Source organism: Mirounga angustirostris, unplaced genomic scaffold (assembly GCF_029215605.1).
Source record: "Mirounga angustirostris isolate CCGP_5_RB_7025 unplaced genomic scaffold, mMirAng1.0.hap1 SCAF_12, whole genome shotgun sequence".
NCBI classification, from domain to species: Eukaryota; Metazoa; Chordata; class Mammalia; order Carnivora; family Phocidae; genus Mirounga; species Mirounga angustirostris.
In genome coordinates, this window is record NW_026991720.1 from 22,244,095 (window position 1) to 22,263,669 (window position 19,575).

A 19,575-nucleotide genomic window follows, 5' to 3' on the forward strand; every position below is an offset into this window, starting at 1 on the left:
CAGTCTGTTTTAAGGGTGTGAGCAGCTATTGATTACTTAATGGCTTACACAAGAAATGTATCTTTAGGGAGTTACAATATATTTTTTTAAAGATTTATTTATTTATTTGAGAGGGAGAGAGAGCAAGCATGAGTGGGAGGGGCAGAGGGAGAGAGAGAATCTCAAGCAGACTCCCCGCTAAGCACGGAACTGATGTGGGGCTCGATCCCAGGACCCTGAGATCATGACCTGAGCTTTAAAACCAAGAGTCAGACCCTTAACAGACTGTGCCACCCAGGCACCCAAGGGGAGTTGCAATATTGAGGCAAAAGCAGTTATACATCCCCCAGATATCAGATATGTTATATTGCCTCTCTTTAACTACACCATTTACTATTTATCTATTTAAAACATTCTTTTTTTCTAAGATTTTTAAAAAGTTTTATTTAAGTAATCTCTACACCTAATGTGGGGCTTAAACTCTGTACCCCAAGATCAAGAGTCACATGTTCTACCAACTGAGCCAGCCAGGTGCCCCTTTTTATTTAAAACATTCTATTTTCATATATATCTCTGTTTATAAGCCAACACTAAGAGAGGAATAAATGGTAAGTGAATGAAAATGCTGGTTCTTGCTATCTCTGTTGCTCACCATTTCTGTTGTTTATTAAAAATGTTCATTTCCCCTGCCGCACTTCATTTTTCTGTTCTCTTTCACATTAGTCTCTTGTCTCTTCTAACTTCACTCTTCTGACATTTGTAGCAAAATGTATGCCTATAATACATAGACTTCTATAAAAGTGAAGTAATCATAGCACATTGAGAGACATCTTCAAATCTTAAGAGGCTCTTTGTCATTTGGTTTATGTCAATAGTTATTCAACTATTACTTTACTGAAGAAGAAAAAAAGCTTTGTTGGTTGAGGAGTTTTGTCTTTGGGGAAGGGGGATAGGCACAGGAGGAATTGTTCTTGGCTCAAACTGTTCCAAAAGCTAGATGGGATATTGAAACCAGTGTTCATAAATGACTGAATGCTAAGCCATACTGTCCTTCCTTAGGATTTATAAAAACCAAATAGGCTAAAACTTTTACAGATTAAAAGTTAATAAAAAAGCATAATTCATAAACTTGTGTTAGATTAAAATATTAAATCTAACAAAAAAAATCTTGGGAACACTTCTGATTTAAAATAGCACCACCACATTCTTAATGTTTATGAATGGTTGCCAAGACTTTGAAATACATTTTTAAATAAAAACCTCACCCTTTTGGATCAGATTAATCTTTTGATAGAAAGAATTCACTATAAATATTCCATAAACTGTATGCATACTAGATGGTCTCTAAGGCTCTAAAAATTCTACAATTCTCAATGGAATCAGAAATGCTCCAAGAATCTCAGAAACTACCTAGAGCAATAGTTCTTGAGGTGCTGGATTTGCTGGCTCATTGCAAACTTATTAAAAACAATAAAAATAAAAACAAAACCAAAAAGCAGATTACCAGGTCTGGCATATTAATTTTGGTGGGAAATCACAATCTATTGAGACTAATAAAAATTGTTGGCTCTCTTCCCAGAAAAATGAACATATATACTCACAATTTTACATAATGATACAATTCCCTGAAGACCAGCCACAGACTCCAGGTTAAATTGTAAACCCTAGGCTAAAAAGCAAAAAGAATTCAGACCCAGAATGTTATAAATGTTTTCCAAAGGGTGGTTAAATGGAAGAAGGAATAGATTTATTCCACATTCTAGAAGAAGACACAACTGGGAGAAAGTCATAGAATTTGCAGCTGAATTTAAAGCAAGTCTTTGTAATAGAGTCAACAAATAATCTGACAGCTTTCTCCACAACATAATGGGCAGCCCATTAATCTAAGAGGTCAAAATAAGTAGACCTCTTTAAAATAGAGATTTAGGGGCACCTGTCTGGCTCAGTTGATAGAGCATGCAACTCTTGATCTTGGAGTCATGAGTTCAAGCTCCATGTTGTACATAGAGTTTACTTTTTTAAAAAAACCCAAAACATTAAAATAGAGATTTTTAAAAAAGATTAGTGCTATTGTGGGAAGGATTCCCACACTGGATAGAAGATAGGGTAAAGTAATTTCTAAAGTCTTTTTCAATTTTTTTTTTTTTAAAGATTTTATTTATTTATTTGAGACAGAGAGAATGAGAGACAGAGAGCATGAGAGGGAGGAGAGTCAGAGGGAGAAGCAGACTCCCTGCCGAGCAGGGAGCCCGATGTGGGACTCGATCCCAGGACTCCAGGATCATGACCTGAGCCGAAGGCAGTCGCTTAACCAACTGAGCCACCCAGGCACCCCAAGTCTTTTTCAATTTTAACATTTTATGGTTCTAAAAAGTTTCAGAAGAGGGGAAAAAAGGAAAAAAAAAGTTAATTTTAAAACTTTTTTTTTTTTTACTGCTTATGTTTTCTATGTTTAAGATTAAAAAAAAACCTGCCTGCATTTATACTCTGTGTATCTGTGTCAATGTGCCTGTCTTGAAATGTGTAAACCATAGCCAGAGGGTCTGTTTTTCTTAATTGAATATCACTTTTTTTTTTATGTCCAGCAAAACTTTGTTTAAAAGAAAAATGAGCTGAAACCAATACTGAACTGTATGTCAACTAACTAGAATGTAAATTAAACAATTAAAAAATAAAAATAATGAGTATGACATACATCCTACAACCCTAGAAAATAACTTAATCAATTTCTTTACTAACAACTAAATATTTGAATCCTAATATACTAAAATAAAAATGTATAGTAATAACCCACTTAGGAGTCAGAGTACATGACTTGGTCTTTTCCTGTTTCTGGATCTCCTGCACTCTAACGAGTACCCAGAGAATGATCGCTGTCCCCCAAAAACATCCTTGAGGGAGAGAGAAAGACTATGTGTTGGGTGAGTGTAGATATAAGAGACTAAATACGAAAAACAGATTTGTTTTTATGTTTTATTTTTTTATTTTTTTTTAAAGATTTTATTTATTTATTTGAGAGAGAGAATGAGAGAGAGAGAGCACATGAGAGGGGGGAGGGTCAGAGGGAGAAGCAGACTCCCTGCCGAGCAGGGAGCCTGATGCGGGACTCGATCCCGGGACTCCAGGATCATGACCTGAGCCGAAGGCAGTCGTTTAACCAACTGAGCCACCCAGGCGCCCCAAACAGATTTGTTTTTAATCAATACATTGTGACAATGCCTGATGAACTAAAATTTTGCAACCTATCTCCTTGAAGGACCACCAAAGATAGGTAGCTCTTTAGAAACACAGAACCCTCCCTATTTCTGCAAGTGAAACTGAGGAGCCAAGCAGAAGGAAATTCGCAAATGCTATAGTTAAATGACTCTATCCAGAAATGTCATTTATTACTTTGCTACTGATTCTGTTCCCTGATTAATATTAGAAAAGTAATCAATTTTGAAGTGAAGTCACAATTGTTCTTTATGAACTCACTTTCGCTTCTCTTGGGTCACCATTTTCTGTTGGCAAATGCAGTGTGTTCAAAGAAAATACCTAGACTTGACCAAAGGCAATAAAAGCTTGTGTTGGACCAAATCTGACAAAAAACAACAAAATATTCACCAAATAACAAATTTTTAATGTCTGCTATCTAATTTAAAACTGTTTTTAGGGGCGCCTGGGAGGCTCAGTCAGTTGGATGTCTGACTCTTGATTTCAGCTCCAGTCATGACCTCAAGCCCCGTGTTGGGCTCCGTGCTAAGTGTGGAGCATGCTTAGGATGCTCCCTTTCCTTCTCCCTCTGCCCCTCCCTGCTCTCTCTCAAATAAATAAATTTTTTTAAAAACCTGTTTTTAGAAGTTTAACATTTAAAATCAAGCTGTTTTGAAACATTGGTAACAATCCTATTATGTAACAAGCAGAGAGCCAATAAGAAAAACTTAAATGCAAAAGCAAAAAATATTCAATATGAATACTGCCAAAGTAGCCATGACTGCCAGTAAGATACCTGCATGAAGCATTATATTAAAAAATAACAGCTATTCTATGGGGTGCCTGGGTGGCTCAGTCATTAAGCGTCTGCCTTTGGCTCAGGTCATGATCCTGGGATCCTGGAATCGAGCCCCGTGTCGGGCTCCCTGCTCACCGGGAAGCCTGCTTCTCCCTCTCCTACTCCCCCTGCTTGTGTTCCCTCTCTTGCTGTGTCTCTTCTGTCAAATAAATAAATAAAATCTTAAAAAAAAAAAATAACAGCTATTCTAAAAAAATAAAATAAAATGCTATTCTTTACTCAGAAATAAAGATTTCCAAAGATACCATTTCACAAGAACATTTGCACTGTAGAATTTTTTCCATAAATGCACAGTGAAGTTTCATACTTAAAATAAAAATTGAGCATAAAAAATTTCAATGTAGCTTTACAAAGTTATTTTTCTTCCCAAATAGTTTTCTCAATGTTTAGTTTTGTATATACATGTGTATTTAAAGCTAAATATGTTACCTCTTTCTAAAGTACCCAGTTTGGAATGCACATTAGAAATTCCGTATTTCTGGGGCCCCTGAGTGGCTTAGTTGGTTATGTGGCTGACTCTTAGTTTTGGCTCAGGTCATGATTTCAGGGTCCTGGGATCAAGCCCCACATCGGGCTCTGCAGTCATTGGGGAGTCTGTTTGAGATTCTCTCTCCTTCTCCCTCTGCTCTCTCTCTCTCAAAAATAATCTTAAAAAAAAAAATTCTTAAAAAAATAAAATGAAGAGAGAGTAAGATGGAGATTGAAAAACATCCACTTGATTTGACAACACATATGTCATTTGTGACATTAGCAAAACCAACTTCAAAGATGTGATGGGGAGGTATGGTGATGAAGACAGCAACTCTAGTCAATGCTTTCACAAACTTGGCTATAAAAAGAAAAGGAGAGATTAGAAGAGATAAAACTTAAAGCTCAAATGCTATAGGAATGATCTGATGGAGAGAAAAAGGTTGAAGACACAGGACAGAGAAGTGATAATAACACAGATTTTCTGAATAGGCAGGAAGGGATAGAATAAAGGCATAGACGGAAGAATGCTACAACTATTTCTGATAATTCAACATAAAACTACTTGGAAAAAAAGAATATTTAGAAAAGCCATACAAAAATTCTATGTGCTAGGGGCGCCTGGGTGGCTCCGTTGGTTAAGCATCTGCCTTCAGCTCAGGTCATGATCTCAGGATCCCGGGATCAAGCCCTGCATTGGGCTCCCTGCTCAGTGGGGAATCTGCTTCTCACTCTCCCTCTGCCCCTCCCCCCCAAACTTGTGCACATGTGTGCTCTCTCTCTAATAAATAAAATCTTTTTAAAAAATGTATGTGCTGGGGCGCCTGAGTGGCTCAGTCGTTAAGCGTCTGCCTTCGGCTCAGGTCATGATCTCAGGGTCCTGGGATCGAGCCCCGCACTGGGCTCCCTGCTTGGCAGGAAGCCTGCTTCTCCTTCTCCCACTCCTCTGCTTGTGTTCCTGCTCTTGCTATCTCTCTGTCAAATAAATAAAATCTTAAAAAAAAAAAAATGTATGTGCTAAATTCCTTAGTAAAAAAAAAAAGTATTTTAGACTATGTAATGTAAAATAACTCTCTTGCATGAATAACCACAGATGTTGATAATTACTCATTCAATAAACATTTACTAAAAGCCTACTAAAAGCTGGACAGTGTTCTAAGTCTCTGTAGAATATGATAAAGAATAAGACATTATTTCGGGCTCCCTGCTCAGCGGGGAGTCTGCTTCTCCCTCTGACCTTCCCCCCTCTCGTGCTCTCTCTTTCTCATTCTCTCTCTCAAATAAATAAATAAAATCTTTAAAAAAATAAAGAATAAGACATTATTTTTGTCTTTAAGGAACCCAAACTTAGTAAGGAGATAAGTTGAGAAATAATTGCAATTCAGCAGACATAAGTACTGTGATCCTTTGTGTATATATGTACAAAGGAAGGTGGTGGCACAAAGAAGAGGCACAAGAGCATAGGCTCTGAAGTCCAACAGACTGGTCTGAAGCCGAACTCTGACATTTATTAGCCATGTGTCTTTGCACAAATCATGTAGTTTCTCACTAAGCCTCAGTTCCCCATCAGAGAAGAGGATGCAAAAGTCACTCACCTCACAAGGTTATGAGGAGAAATAAGTTAATGTTTGTAAAACACCTTGAACAGGGCCAAATACACTGTAACTACTCTGTACAAGTACCCTATTTGTATCAAAAAACAGAATTTTAAAAAGCTGTATAGGGGCACCTGGGTGGCTCAGTCGTTAAGCATCTGCCTCTGGCTCAGGTCATGATCCCAGGGTCCTGGGATCGAGCCCCGCATCGGGCTCCCTGCTCCGCGGGAAGCCTGCTTCTCCCTCTCCCACTCCCCCTGCTTGTGTTCCCTCTCTCGCTGTGTCTCTCTGTCAAATAAATAAATAAATAAAATCTTTAAAAATAAAAAGCTGTATAAAGTATACTTGAGTGGGTCTTATAAGACAATTAGGAGAATGGAATGCTAGAAGAAACGGTATGTATGGAATCATGACACAATGTAGCACTATAGTAAATTACAAGTTTTTTCTTTTTAATCTCTCTCTCCACCCTATTCTTAGAATTTAAGTTACTAACTAAATACTTCTATGCAGCTGAAATATAAAATGAAAGACATCAGCGGTGAAGTTGGAGAGGTAAAAAGGGACAAACAGAAGAATTAGGGTAAAGAGGAGAAATTTGTGACCAACTGGATAAGGAATGAGCAAATGGAAGAAATCTGTGACTCCCAGGTTTCTAGCTTGAATCACTAAATTGATGAGTTAGCCATGAAACTAGTTAGGATAAGGAGCAAAAAGGAAGAAAAGGTTTGGCAGGTAAGATGATGAAATTATTTTTTGACGTGTTGAATTCAAGATACTCTTCAGTAACTTGCGTGGTAGTAGCCATTGGCAAACAGACCAGGAAAATAGGTCTGGGTTGGAGACAGATTTAGGCATTGTTGGGAGATTAATATCACCCAGGGAAAATCTAAGAGTAGGAAGGGAAAACAAATAAACAAGCATATATTCTCAGATACTAAAATTAAGGGGCAGATAGAGGAAAACTAATGAGAGGTTCAAGAGCTAAAAGAATAACTAAGAGCTCTTCAGGAATAGAGACTTTGTTTAATTATTATGTATTCCTAGGCTCTAGTACAGGAGGTAGTCAAAATAAAAATCTAGAGAAGTCGGATAGGTTGAAGACTAAGAGATATCTAATGGATTTAGCAATTAGGAGGTTATTACCTTAACAAGAGCACTTGAGTGGAATGAAGGAGGCAGAAGTAAGACTGCAATAAACTGAAGAGAAAAAAAAAAAAGAAATTAAGTAAGAGTCTATTCTTTCTGAAAGCTTGGCTGTGAATGAGAGAAATAAAATAGGATACATCAGCTAGAAGAAAACCCAAAAGGTTATTCATATAATGCATTGAGGAGAAACAGATTCTTCCTGATAAAATAAGAGAAAATATAAATGAGTGTTTATGAGAAAAACATTTAAAAATACAACAGTTTTAACAGAATCCCAGGTTGCTGCTAGTCATACATAATTATTTACATAGTATTAAATAAAACATAATTCACTGATAAAGAACTAAAAGGAAAGCAAAATATCAAAATGTTGATACAGTGGTCTTTAAGTGGAATTAATATGGATGATTTTCAAGTTCTCACTCAATACTTTCCAAATTTTAATAATAAGCTTGTATTCCTTGTACAGTGGCTGTGGTAGGAAGTAGAAGACAATAAACTGTACCAAAATTAATGCTATTTCAAAGGCAGAAAAGATTTAAGAGATTCTAACTCAAAGAAGATAAACCATAGAAGAGATGAAATATAAGCAGGCTGGAAGCAGGAAAGAAACAGTAAGAAAAAATAAAACTGACACAGATATGAAATCTTCATTGCACACAGCAGTACAAACACTGCTGAAAACATAGTAAAGGACATAGGCAACAGGACTGAGAAAGGCAAACAAGATATAAATGAACTCTGAAAACCATAAAACATTGTCAAAAGAATTAAAGAAGATCGTCTCCAAAGGCAAGGGAAACAAAGGCAAAAATGAACTATTGGGACTTCATCAAGATAAAAAGCTTTTGCACAGCAAAGGAAACAGTCAACAAAACCAAAAGACAACCCACAGAATGGGAGAAGATATTTGCAAATGACGTATCAGATAAAGGGCTGGTATTCGAGATCTGTAAAGAACTTATCAAGCTCAACCCCCAAAGAACAAATAATCCAATCAAGAAATGGGCAGAAGACATGAACAGACATTTCTGCAAAGACATCCAAATGGCCAACAGACACATGAAAAAGTGTTCCACATCACTTGGCATCAGGGAAATCCAAATCAAAACCACAATGAGATACCACCTCACACCAGTCAGAATGGCTAAAATTAAAAAGTCAGGAAACAACAGATGTTGTCAAGGATGCGGAGAAAGGGGAACCCTCCTACACTGTTGGTGGGAATGCAAGCTGGTGCAGTCACTCTGGAAAACAGTATGGAGGTTCCTCAGAAAGTTGAAAATAGAGCTACCCTATGACCCAGCAGTTGCACTACTAGGTATTTACCCCAAAGATATAAATGTAGTGATCCGAAGGGGCATCTGCACCCCAATGTTTATAGCAGCAACGTCCACAATAGCCAAACTATGGAGAAAGCCTAGATGTCCATCGACAGATGAATGGATAAAGAAGATGTGTGGTGCGTATATACAATGGAATATTATGCAGCCATCAAAAAATGAAATCTTGCCATTTGCAATGACATGGATGGAACTAGAGGGTATAATGCTAAGTGAAATAAGTCAATCAGAGAAAGATAATTATCATATGATCTCACTGATATGTGAAATTTAAGAAACAAGGCAGAGGATAATAGGGGAAGAGAGAAAAAAAATAAAACAAGACAAAACCAGAGAGGGAGACAAACCATAAGAGACTCTTAATCTTAGGAAACAAACTGAGGATTGCTAGAGGGTACGGGGTTGGGGGGATGGAGTAACTGGGTGATGGACATTGGGGAGGGTATGTGTTGTGATGAGCACTGGGTGTTATAAGACCGACGAATCACAGACCTGTACCCCTGAAGCAAATAATACATTATATGTTAATTAATTGATTTTAAATGACAGGGGCGCCTGGGTGGCTCAGTCAGTTAAGCATCTGCCTTCGGCTCAGGTCATGGTCCCAGGGTCCTGGGATCGAGCCCCGCATTGGGCTCCCTGCTCAGTGGGGAGCCTGCTTCTCCCTCTCCCTCTGCTGTTCCCCCTGCTTGTGTGCTCGCTCTCTCTCTGTCATATAAATAAATAAAATCTTTAAAAAAATAATAAATAAATTACAAAAACTTTAAAAAAATTTACATGAAGAACTAAAGAAGATCTAAATAAATGAAAAACATCCCATGTTCAGGAATTGGAAGACTTAACATTATTAAGATTGTTAATACTCCCCAAACTGATGTACAGATTCAACACAAATCCCTATGAGAACCTCTGAGTTCATACAAATTGACAGGCTGGTTCTGAAATTTATATGGAATTGCAAGGGACCTAGAATAGCCAAAACAATCCTGGAAAAGAATAAAGTAGGAGGACTCACACTTTCTGATTTCAAAACAGTATGGGAGGCAGTATGGTACTGGCACATGGATAGACATACAAATGAATAGAACAGAATCGAGAGTCCAGAAGTAAACCTGAATATTTATGGTCAACTGATTTTTGACAAGAATGCCAAGACTAGGGGCGCCTGGGTGGCTCAGTTGGTTAAGCGACTGCCTTCAGCTCAGGTCATGATCCTGGAGTCCCTGGATCAAGTCCCGCATCGGGTTCCCTGCTCGGCAGGGAGCCTGCTTCTGCCTCTGACCCTCCCCCCTCTCATGTGCTCTCTCTCTCTCATTCTCTCTGTCTCAAATAAATAAATCTTAAAAAAAAAAAAATAGAGCCATATTAAAAAAAAAAAAAAAAGAGTGCCAAGACTATTCCACGGAGAAAGAACAGTCTTTCCAACAAATGGAGCTGGGAAAATAGGGCAGCCAGTTGAGATAACCCTTACCCCACACCAAACATAAAAACTTACTCAAAAAGAATCAAACACATAAATGTAAAAGTGAAATTATAAAACTCTTAGAAAAAAACACAGGGTAAGTTTTTATGACCTTGGATTAGCAAGAGTTTTAGATATGATACACTGGACTTCACCAAAATTTAAAACTTTTGTGCTTCAAACAACACAATTAAGAAAGTGAAAAGACAACACAGAACATGAAAAATATCTACAAATCATGTATCTTATAAGGAAATTGTATCTAGGATATGTAAAGAGCTCTTAAATTCAATAGTAAAACAACAACTCAAAAATGGAGCAGGGGCATCTGGCTAGCTCAATCAGTAGAGCATGCAATTTTTGATCTCAGAGTCATGAGTTAGAGCCCCATACTGGGTGGAGAGTTCCTTCTTAAAAATATAAGTAAATAAATGAATAAATAAATAAAATGGGGCAAAGTAGTTAAAAGACATTTCTCTGAAGAAGACATATAATTAGTCAACTAGCACATGAAAAGATACTCAATGTCAATTACACCTCAAAAAAGTTGGAAGAGAAACAAAGAAAGCAAGCAAACAAGAAAGAAAAAATGTTTGACATCATAAGTCATCACGGAAATGCAAATCAAAAATCACAATGAGATGCCACTTCATATACACTAGGATGGTTAGAATTAAAAAGTCAATAGATAATAACAAGTGTTGAAGAGAGCATGATGAAATTGGAAGCCTCACACACTGCTGGTAAGAATGTAAAATTCCAGCCACTTTGGAAAAGTTTGACAGTTCCTCAAATGAATATACATAGAGCACAGAGTTACCATATGACCTAACAATTTCACTCCTAGGTATATACCCAAGAGAAATGAAAACCTATGTTCACACAGAAACCTCTATGCAATTTATAGCAGCATTATTCTTTTTTTTTTTAAAAGATTTTATTTATTTATTTTGACAGAGAGAGAGAGACAGCGAGAGAGGGAACACAAGCAGGGGGGAATGGAAGAGGGAGAAGCAGGCTTCCCGCCGAGCAGGGAACCCGATGCGGGGCTCGATCCCAGGACCCTGGGATCATGACCTGAGCCGAAGGCAGACGCTTAACGACTGAGCCACCCAGGCACCCCGCAGCATTATTCTTAATAGCCAAAAAGTAGAAACAGTCTAAATGTTCATCAGTGGATAAATGGATAAACAAAACGTAGTTTATCCATACAATGGAATATTATTTAGCCATAAAAAGGAATGAAGTATTGATAGCCACCACTTTAACATGGGTGAACTTTGAAAACATTACGCAAAGTAAAAAAAGGCAGCTGCAAAAGACCATATACTACATAATTCCATTCATACGAGAAAGTCCATAATAGGGAAATCTACAGAGACAAAAGGTAAATTAGTGGTTACTTAGGGGTGAGATGGGGGTGGAGTGGGGAATGGAAGCAGGAGAATAAGGGAATAATACCTAAAAGACATGAGGCTTCTTCCTGAGGTGACAAAAATGTTCTAAAATTGACTGTGGTAATAACTGCATATAACTGATTATACTAAAAACCACTGGTTTTAAATGGTGAATGGTGAATTTAAATGGTGAATTGTATAGCATTTGAATTATATCTCAAGCTATTAAAAACATAAATGGAAATGTTAAGAAAAAGTTTAAAAGAATTAACTACTCTTGTACTAAAGAAAATAAATAAAAAATGGAATTGCAAGATATTAAGAAAACAAATGTAACAGGAAGCCTATAACCTACAGAACCAAGTAAAGCAGTATTCAGAAGAAATCTTTTTTCTTTTTAAAGATTTTTATTTATTTGTTTGAGAGAGAGTCAGAGAGCAAAGCAGGGGACTCTGGGATCATGACCCAAGCTGAGGGCAGATGCTTAACCAGCTGAGCCACCCAGGCGCCCCAGAAGAAATCTTATAACACTTAGAAAGAATGAAAAGAACATTAAGCATCCAACATGAGAAGACAGAAAAACAACCACAAAATAAATCTAAGAAAAGCTAAACAAAGGATTTAAAACAATGAAAGAAAAAAGTAATAAATAAGAAAACAGAAGAAACAGTAGAACTAATTAAAAAAAAATCCAAGAGCTGGTTCTAAAATCCAAGAACCAAGAAAAAAAACCAGGAAATGTTTTTAAACATAAAAGAATATCTTGCTCAACTGCACACAAAATAATTTTGAAAACTTGGATGAAATGGATTATTTTCTAAGATGATATAAGTTATCAAAGCTTCCCCCCGAAGATATACATTGTAAGCAGCCAAATTATCATAAAAGTAGACATCAAAGAGATCCTCTTCTCCCAAACACTCAAGGTCCAAAGATTTCACAGTCAATTTAACCAAACCTTTAACTTCAATGCCATTTAGCCAGAGACAGAAAGAAAACAAACAAAAACAAAAAAAACTTTGAAATAATTTTTATGAAAGTGGCATAACCCAACAAAGATAAAACACAGAAAACTACAGAGCAATTTAGCTTATGAGGAATGATACAAAATTTCTAAATGAAGTTTAGCAAATAGAACCCAGCAGCACATTTAAAATAATACATGGTGACAAAGAGAACGGATTCAAGAATGCAAGGACGGGGGGCGCCTGGGTGGCTCAGTTGGTTAAGCGACTGCCTTCGGCTCAGGTCATGATCCTGGAGTCCCGGGATCGAGTCCCACATCGGGCTCCCTGCTCGGCAGGGAGTCTGCTTCTCCCTCTGACCCTCCCCCCTCTCATGTGCTCTGTCTCATTCTCTCTCTCTTAATAAATAAATAAAATCTTTAAAAAAAAAAAAAAAAAAAAAGAATGCAAGGACGGTGTAGTAATAGTAAATCTATTAGTACAATTCATCACAATAGTAGATCAAAGGATTAAAATTACATAATTTCCAAAGAAGCTGAAAAGCTTTTGACAAAATTTACTTCCATATTTTTTTAAAGATTTATTTCAGAGTCAGCATAAGCAGGAGGGGGAAATGGAGAGAGAGGATCTCAAGCAGACTCCCCGCTGTAAGTGGAGCGGGATAGAGGGCTCCATCTCATGACCCTGAGATTAGGACCTTAGCTGAAACCAAAAGTCGGACGCTCAACCAACCACACCATCCAGGTATCCAAAAATTTACTTCCATATTAAGAAATCTTAATAAAATGGCAATAGTGGACTTTTTTTTTTTTTTAAAGATTTTACTTATTTATTTGAGACAGAGAATGAGAGACAGAGAGCATGAGAGGGAGGAGGGTCAGAGGGAGAAGCAGACTCCCTGCCAAGCAGGGAGCCCGATGCGGGACTCGATCCAGGGACTCCAGGATCATGACCTGAGCCGAAGGCAGTCGCTTAACCAACTGAGCCACCCAGGCGCCCAATAGTGGACTACTTTAACATGATAAAATATGTACACTTCAATCTAAAGTCAGGCCTAACCTTAACAGGAAAACACAAAAAATATCCCACTGAAGTCAGCAATAAGAGAAAGATCCACTACTGTCTTACTGTTTAATATTTTGGGAAAGTACTAGCCAAATTAATTTGACAAAAGAAAGAAGTAAGAACAAAAATTGGAAAGGAGGAAATAAAACTATTTTTATTTTGTAATAATGTGATCATTTAACTGCAAAGCCCCCAAAAAACAACTGGGAAACTATTATAGATAGCATTAGAATTCTAAAGGCGGCTAGGTACAACAAGATAAAAGATATAATAAAAGTAGAAACTCCATTTACAATAGCAACAAAAAAGATAAAATGCCAAGGGCTAAACATAACAAGAAATGTGAAAGGTCTTTATGAAAAAACTTTAAAATGTTACTGAGAGATGAGAAAGAAGACTTTAACAACAAGAAATGAATATATTCCCTGCTCTTGAAGTTTGAACCTCAAAAAGACATCAAATATCTCTAAATCAATCTGTAAATATAATGTTCTACCAATGAGAATATCAACAGAATGGGGGAGAGGAGCTAAACAAGCAAGAATATCCAGGAAAACTCTGGGAACTAGAGTAAGAGAGGACTATACTCAAAGAATGAGGTCATTAAGGTACAAATAGGTGAAATAATCAATGAAACAGAATAAAGTCCCAGTAAGAACCCCAAATTATATGTAGGAATTAAATACACCTATAGACAATATTTCAATCCTGTGATAATTCGGTAGCCACCTAGAAAAATGTTGGATTCTTACCTTAATACTTTACATAATTTATATATATATATTTTTTTTTTAAGATTTTATTTATTTATTTGACAGAGAGAGAGAAAGAGAGCACAAGTAGGCAGAGAGGCAGGCAGAGGGAGAGGGAGAAGCACGCTCTCCCGCTGAGCAGGGAGTCCAATGCGGGACTCGATCCCAGGACCCTGGGATCATGACCTGAGCTGAAGGCAGCCGCTTAACCAACTGAGCCACCCAGGTGCCCCATAATTTATATTTTTTATAGATAAGTGCATTTAACTTAAAATTATAAAAGTACCAAGAAAAAAACATAAGAATTTTCATTTTAATCAGAAATAATAGTTAAATAGGGGAGGCCTTTCTTATGATGCAAAAAGCTAAAATCCAAAAAAAGATTAATAATTACAACTACAAAAAATTTTAATTTCTGCTGAAAGAATATACCAGAAACAAAGTCAAAAGCCAAATGACAAACTGAAAAATATCTGCAACACATATCAAAGACAACTAATTTCCTTAAAACACAGAGCTCCTATAAAAAATATTCAACATCCCACCAGAAAAATGAACAAAAAATATAACCGGGTGAATAAAAAATATAAGCAAATGTTATAAAGTTAACAAATACAGTTCTTGCATCTATTGAAAAGATGAAGAAAAATATACCTATTAAATTGACAATTTTAAAGAAGTTTGATAACCCACTTTATCATCAAGGGTATGGGAGGCCAGCAGTCCAACACTAACAGTAAAACATAAACTGGTACAACCTCTGTGGAAGGCAATTTGACAATATCCATCAAAATTTAAATAGTACATAGCCTTTGACCCAGCAATCGCACTTCTAGGAATTTATTCTAGACAGACTCACTCATGTGCAAAAATGTATAGAGGGATATTCATTGTATCATCATTTACATTAGCAAAACTGTAACCATTTTAAATGCCCATCCAAATAAACAAATGTTACTGTTTCTCTACACACACACACACACACACACACACACACACACACACAGGAAATTTATCATTGGTTGCCTCTAGGGAAAGAAGCCAATTAGCTGGGGTCAAAGGTAGAAGGAAAACTTGCCTTTTATCATATGCTCTTTTGTACCATTTGGATTTCATGTCGTGAACATATAACACATTTCACATTTTTATATTAAGATTTCAATGCTATCTTTGCCCAGCTTTACCAGTTGTTATATTTTTCCTTCTCTTTGTCAGTTTTTCAGTTTTCATTAGCAGCGATGTTAACTGTTATCCCAAGTAATACACTGTATTTAATCAAATCCACACAGGGAAATTACAATAGTAACTTGGGTTCTATTATCTATTATCTTGCCGCTGAGCTCTACCTCTGCATACTTATTCTATAAAAATGTTCCCTGTTCTTTACTGAGTGTATAGAGATTATGAGTTAGAAATCCAGGACCAAAAAGCTATGAATTTCTTGGCCTATGGGGCAAACAGATAATCACTATTGCATTTTAGGAGACAGCAAAAAGACAAGAAGCTACTCAAACAAGGTTTCACAAAATACCATTTGTGCTCTCACCATGAATGCAGAGTCTAATCTATTTTTATGTGTAAGAATTTGATTTTATCCATTTGTCCAGAGTCAATGGGGCTGTTGAGAATTGAACCCACTAATCAAATTCACAAGAAACTAATTGCTTACATATAATGCCAATGTACTCATTTAGAATTTGAGTATATGTGTGTATATGTACACATGTATATATACATATATAATTAGTGTGTGTGTATATCAAGAGTATGAAATCCAGCATATCAAGGAATCATACATAAATGATAAGTATGCCCAAGGAAAACCACATGAGTGTGTACAGGGAAGACAATAAATCAGAGAAGGTCAAAGAAGGCTTTCCTGAAAACACAGTGTAATTGAGCTAAGTTCCAATGGAAGAGAAGCTAAAAAAAAAAAAAAGGAACAGAATGAGGAGTAAGAGAGTTCTTGTATGATGGGATAGCATGTGAAATGGCCCTGTGGCAGAAGAGAGCATGATGTCTAACGAAATAGAAAACGATCAAAGAGCATCCAACATGATGTAGAATTAACTCAAGAATTAGACAGACAATGCAGTGCCTTTTAGGTGGTGGTTAAGATTTTTGCCTTACCCTAAAAGCAATGAAGAGCTAGTAAAGGGTTGTAAGCAGAGATCAGAACAGTTTTGTGCTTGCAAAAGATGAGTGTACTGTATGCACTGGAGAGCAAGAGTAGAAGCAGGAAGACTGCTCAGAAAGCTACTGCAGGGGAAAAAAGCAAGCAAGCAAGCAAGCAAGCAAGCTACTGCAGGAAACCTAAGTGAGGGATGATGGCAGCATGGACTGGAGTTATAGTAGAAATAAAATAAACAGACCTGGGTGATTAATTACACCTGAAATGCAAGCGAGAAGAAAACTTAAGGAAGATGCCCAAATTTCAGGTTTGCCTGACTGCATGGATAAGGATGCTATCACTGAAGGAGAGAGAGAACACTCCAGGAAGAGCAGGTTGTTCTATTTTGTTTCACCAGGGACTGGATAGTGGGTGTGCAAAAAGTAAGAAAGGGTTCTGGATGCTTAGTATCTGGAAGTCTTGGTAGAGAATGATGAAAAAAAAAAAAGGAAAATGGGATTAGAATTCAATGGAAAAAGTTGGCTACAAAAACTTAAAAAAGAAAAAAATGCTTAACCTCCAGGGTCAGCCATAAAATTGCCCTAGACATTTCTATCCCTCACCATCACCTAAAATCTTTTTAAACACCTCAATATACAACCTTTAAGTCCGGGGGAGGGGGGGGAAGGGGGAAGAGACTTAAAATGTCATGCTGGGGAAAATAATGAATTGGTGTACAAGAATTCCAAATATATTGAGATATCAGATGTTCCCGATTCTGATAGTGAATAAATGACAGAGGCCGCCTACTTGGGAAGGAAGAAGGAAGCACCAATCAAGGGGAAAAGAAAGTAGAAAGAAAAGGCTGAAATTCATTAATCGCATGAATTTTCACAGCTTAAACACGTTTATCTTTACCTCTGGACAAATGGCTGTTCTTGGCCTTGTCTGCTAAGGAAATGCCTAAATAGCCCCACACCTAAGCCCCATATCAGAAATCATGGCTTCCACTGCCATCAGGTGGTGGCAGTGAGGAAGTGCACCAACCAGGTTCTTTGAGCCTGGGAATGCCTATATCAAGCCCATGGTATAATTAATCTGAGATCAAAGACCTAAATATAAGTAGTAGTAGAGGGCAAACTGGTAATAGTCTTTGGTAAGATTTATCTTCAAATCAGCCAATACACAAAAATACAAGTTTTCACTATTAATTTGGGGTAAGAAAAAGGATTTCTCCTTTTTTCCCTTTTTTTAAAGATCACATACTTGGCAATCCCGAATACCCAGTTTGATACTATCACCTCAAACCCAACTCCTGGTAGATTACATATTTGACTATTTAAAACTGCTTCAGTGTTAATTTTAATGGCACACAGAAATGTTCATGTGCATTTCTAACACACATCAATAACCTCATCACAAACAAGTGACTGTCTTCATTCAATATGCAAAATTCCCTTTGTTATCTTCAAATTAATCAAATAATTTTTGACTACTTGGAAGTACAGGCATGCTAGTAAAACAAATTCAAAAACCATCATGTTCTCAAAACTCATCGGTTAAACAAATACATCACTGATAAAATCAATTTCAACATTATTCACAAACAATATGGTGAATGATTAACACATCATTCCTGCTAGTTCTCTTCAAAGTAGAAATAAGCTTGCCCAATATAATATTTGACATTCTGTGTAGTATTTGCTTCCCTATCTTCCCCCTACGATACTTCACTTACAAATGTTTCTTTTTAAAATCGTCTGCACACACACATCGATTTGATTTGTCTTTGTTTTTTAAGGCATCTGAACTCAAGGATAGGAAATTGTAGGTCAAAACGTAAAATAATCACATTAGGTGCATTTTTCCAATTCTCAATCAGCTGTTTTTATATAGTAAAGGCAGCATAATTTTGTCACTAAGTAGATTCTTGATCTTCATTTTCTCCCCTTAAAATCCAGATCACGCTCGCCATTCTGCTCTGGACATTCCAAAATATTAATAATTTAACTAGTGCTTCCTAATTCTCTTGGTTCTGTTTCCCACCCACACCCCAACACCCCCTCCCGTCCCCCTTACCCCACCCCGCGCCTTTCCTCCTGCTTTCTTGTCTCAGAATGCCTAACTCTTACACACTCGAGGTGTTTTTTTACAAAATCACTCTTTGGAATGCTCTTCCCTCTTCTCTCCTCAATCTAGCACCCTTTTAAAAATAATTTCTCAACAGCTAGGCGCCAATGTCTTTCTTTGACAAGATAAAACTGCGGAAGAGGACGAGACTAGGAACAGAATAGGCGAAATATTTAGGAATGTCAATGAAACAGCGGCCTCTCCTTTGAAAAGAAAAGACAACTCTCAGCACAGAGCTTTCAACAAAGCAAAAATACTTCCTTTCGCTGTGTTCCTGCTCCTTCCCTGACCTCAAAGACACCTTTCCTTTTCTCTAATGCCCCAGTCCCTCTGCTATGCGTGGGGCCTGCCTTTCCTCCTCCCAAGGAAAAGAAAGCCAGGGAGAAAAGAAAAGGTAGCAGTCGCCTTCCTACCGCGCCCTGTCAGGACCCTGTCCCACGACTCACCTGGCAGGTGCGGCCGCCCGGAGAGTTGCACGAAGCGGTTGAGCTGGCCAGTCCCCCGACCCCCGCTGCCCCCACTGCCCCCGCCGGCCCCGCTACCTCCGCCGCCGCCGCCACTGCCTGCGGCGCCTCCTCCCCGCCGGCGGTTCCTGTCCCAGCCCTGGGCGGCCGACATGACCCGCTAACGACTGCCGTAGCTGGGTCCCGGCAGCCCCTGGCCCGGCGGCACTACCCGAGCCTCCTTCCTGGGCTCCTCAAGAGACCCGGGAGACAGGGGTAGGGGGAGCGCCCTGTTCTCACCAGTGACCAATGACTGGCTTACTTGGTGACAGGCAGCCAATAGCCAGTCGTCTTCTTGGTAGGTGGAGAGAGGCGGGGAGAGACGTGGTAACCATAGCTATGGCTAAAAAAAAGTGGGGGGAGAGAAAGGCAGAAGCAGCCACTCAACACACGCATCAACCGCGCTAAGCAAGCCCGCGTCGCGGCGACTCCTGCGGGATCAGGAGGGCCAATCGAAGGCCGAGTGAGAGAAACCACTCCTGCGGAAAGAGTTCCCGCGACAGCCGGTCCTCCAGGCGCGGTTAGGATTCAGGAACTCGTTTCATAAACACCGAAATCAGCAATAGGAAGTAGGATAAGCACATAATACACATATTTGGGGGCAAT

The 19,575-nt window shown here is 38.0% G+C and overlaps 1 protein-coding gene across 2 annotated transcripts in view; it reads right to left on the reverse strand.

Moving 5' to 3' along the window:
• KLHDC10 (kelch domain containing 10) overlaps positions 1-19,203 on the reverse strand; it is a 56,927-nt gene extending 37,724 nt beyond the window's left edge. The window contains exon 1 of one of the 2 annotated variants that reach the window (XM_045864270.3): positions 18,913-19,203. In XM_045864270.3, coding sequence (XP_045720226.1) covers positions 18,913-19,084 — 172 coding nt within the window. In that variant the 5' untranslated portion in view covers positions 19,085-19,203. The remainder of the gene's footprint in view (positions 1-18,912) is intronic. The other variant, XM_045864271.2, reaches the window with a different exon arrangement.
• Positions 19,204-19,575: the final 372 nt, after the last annotated feature.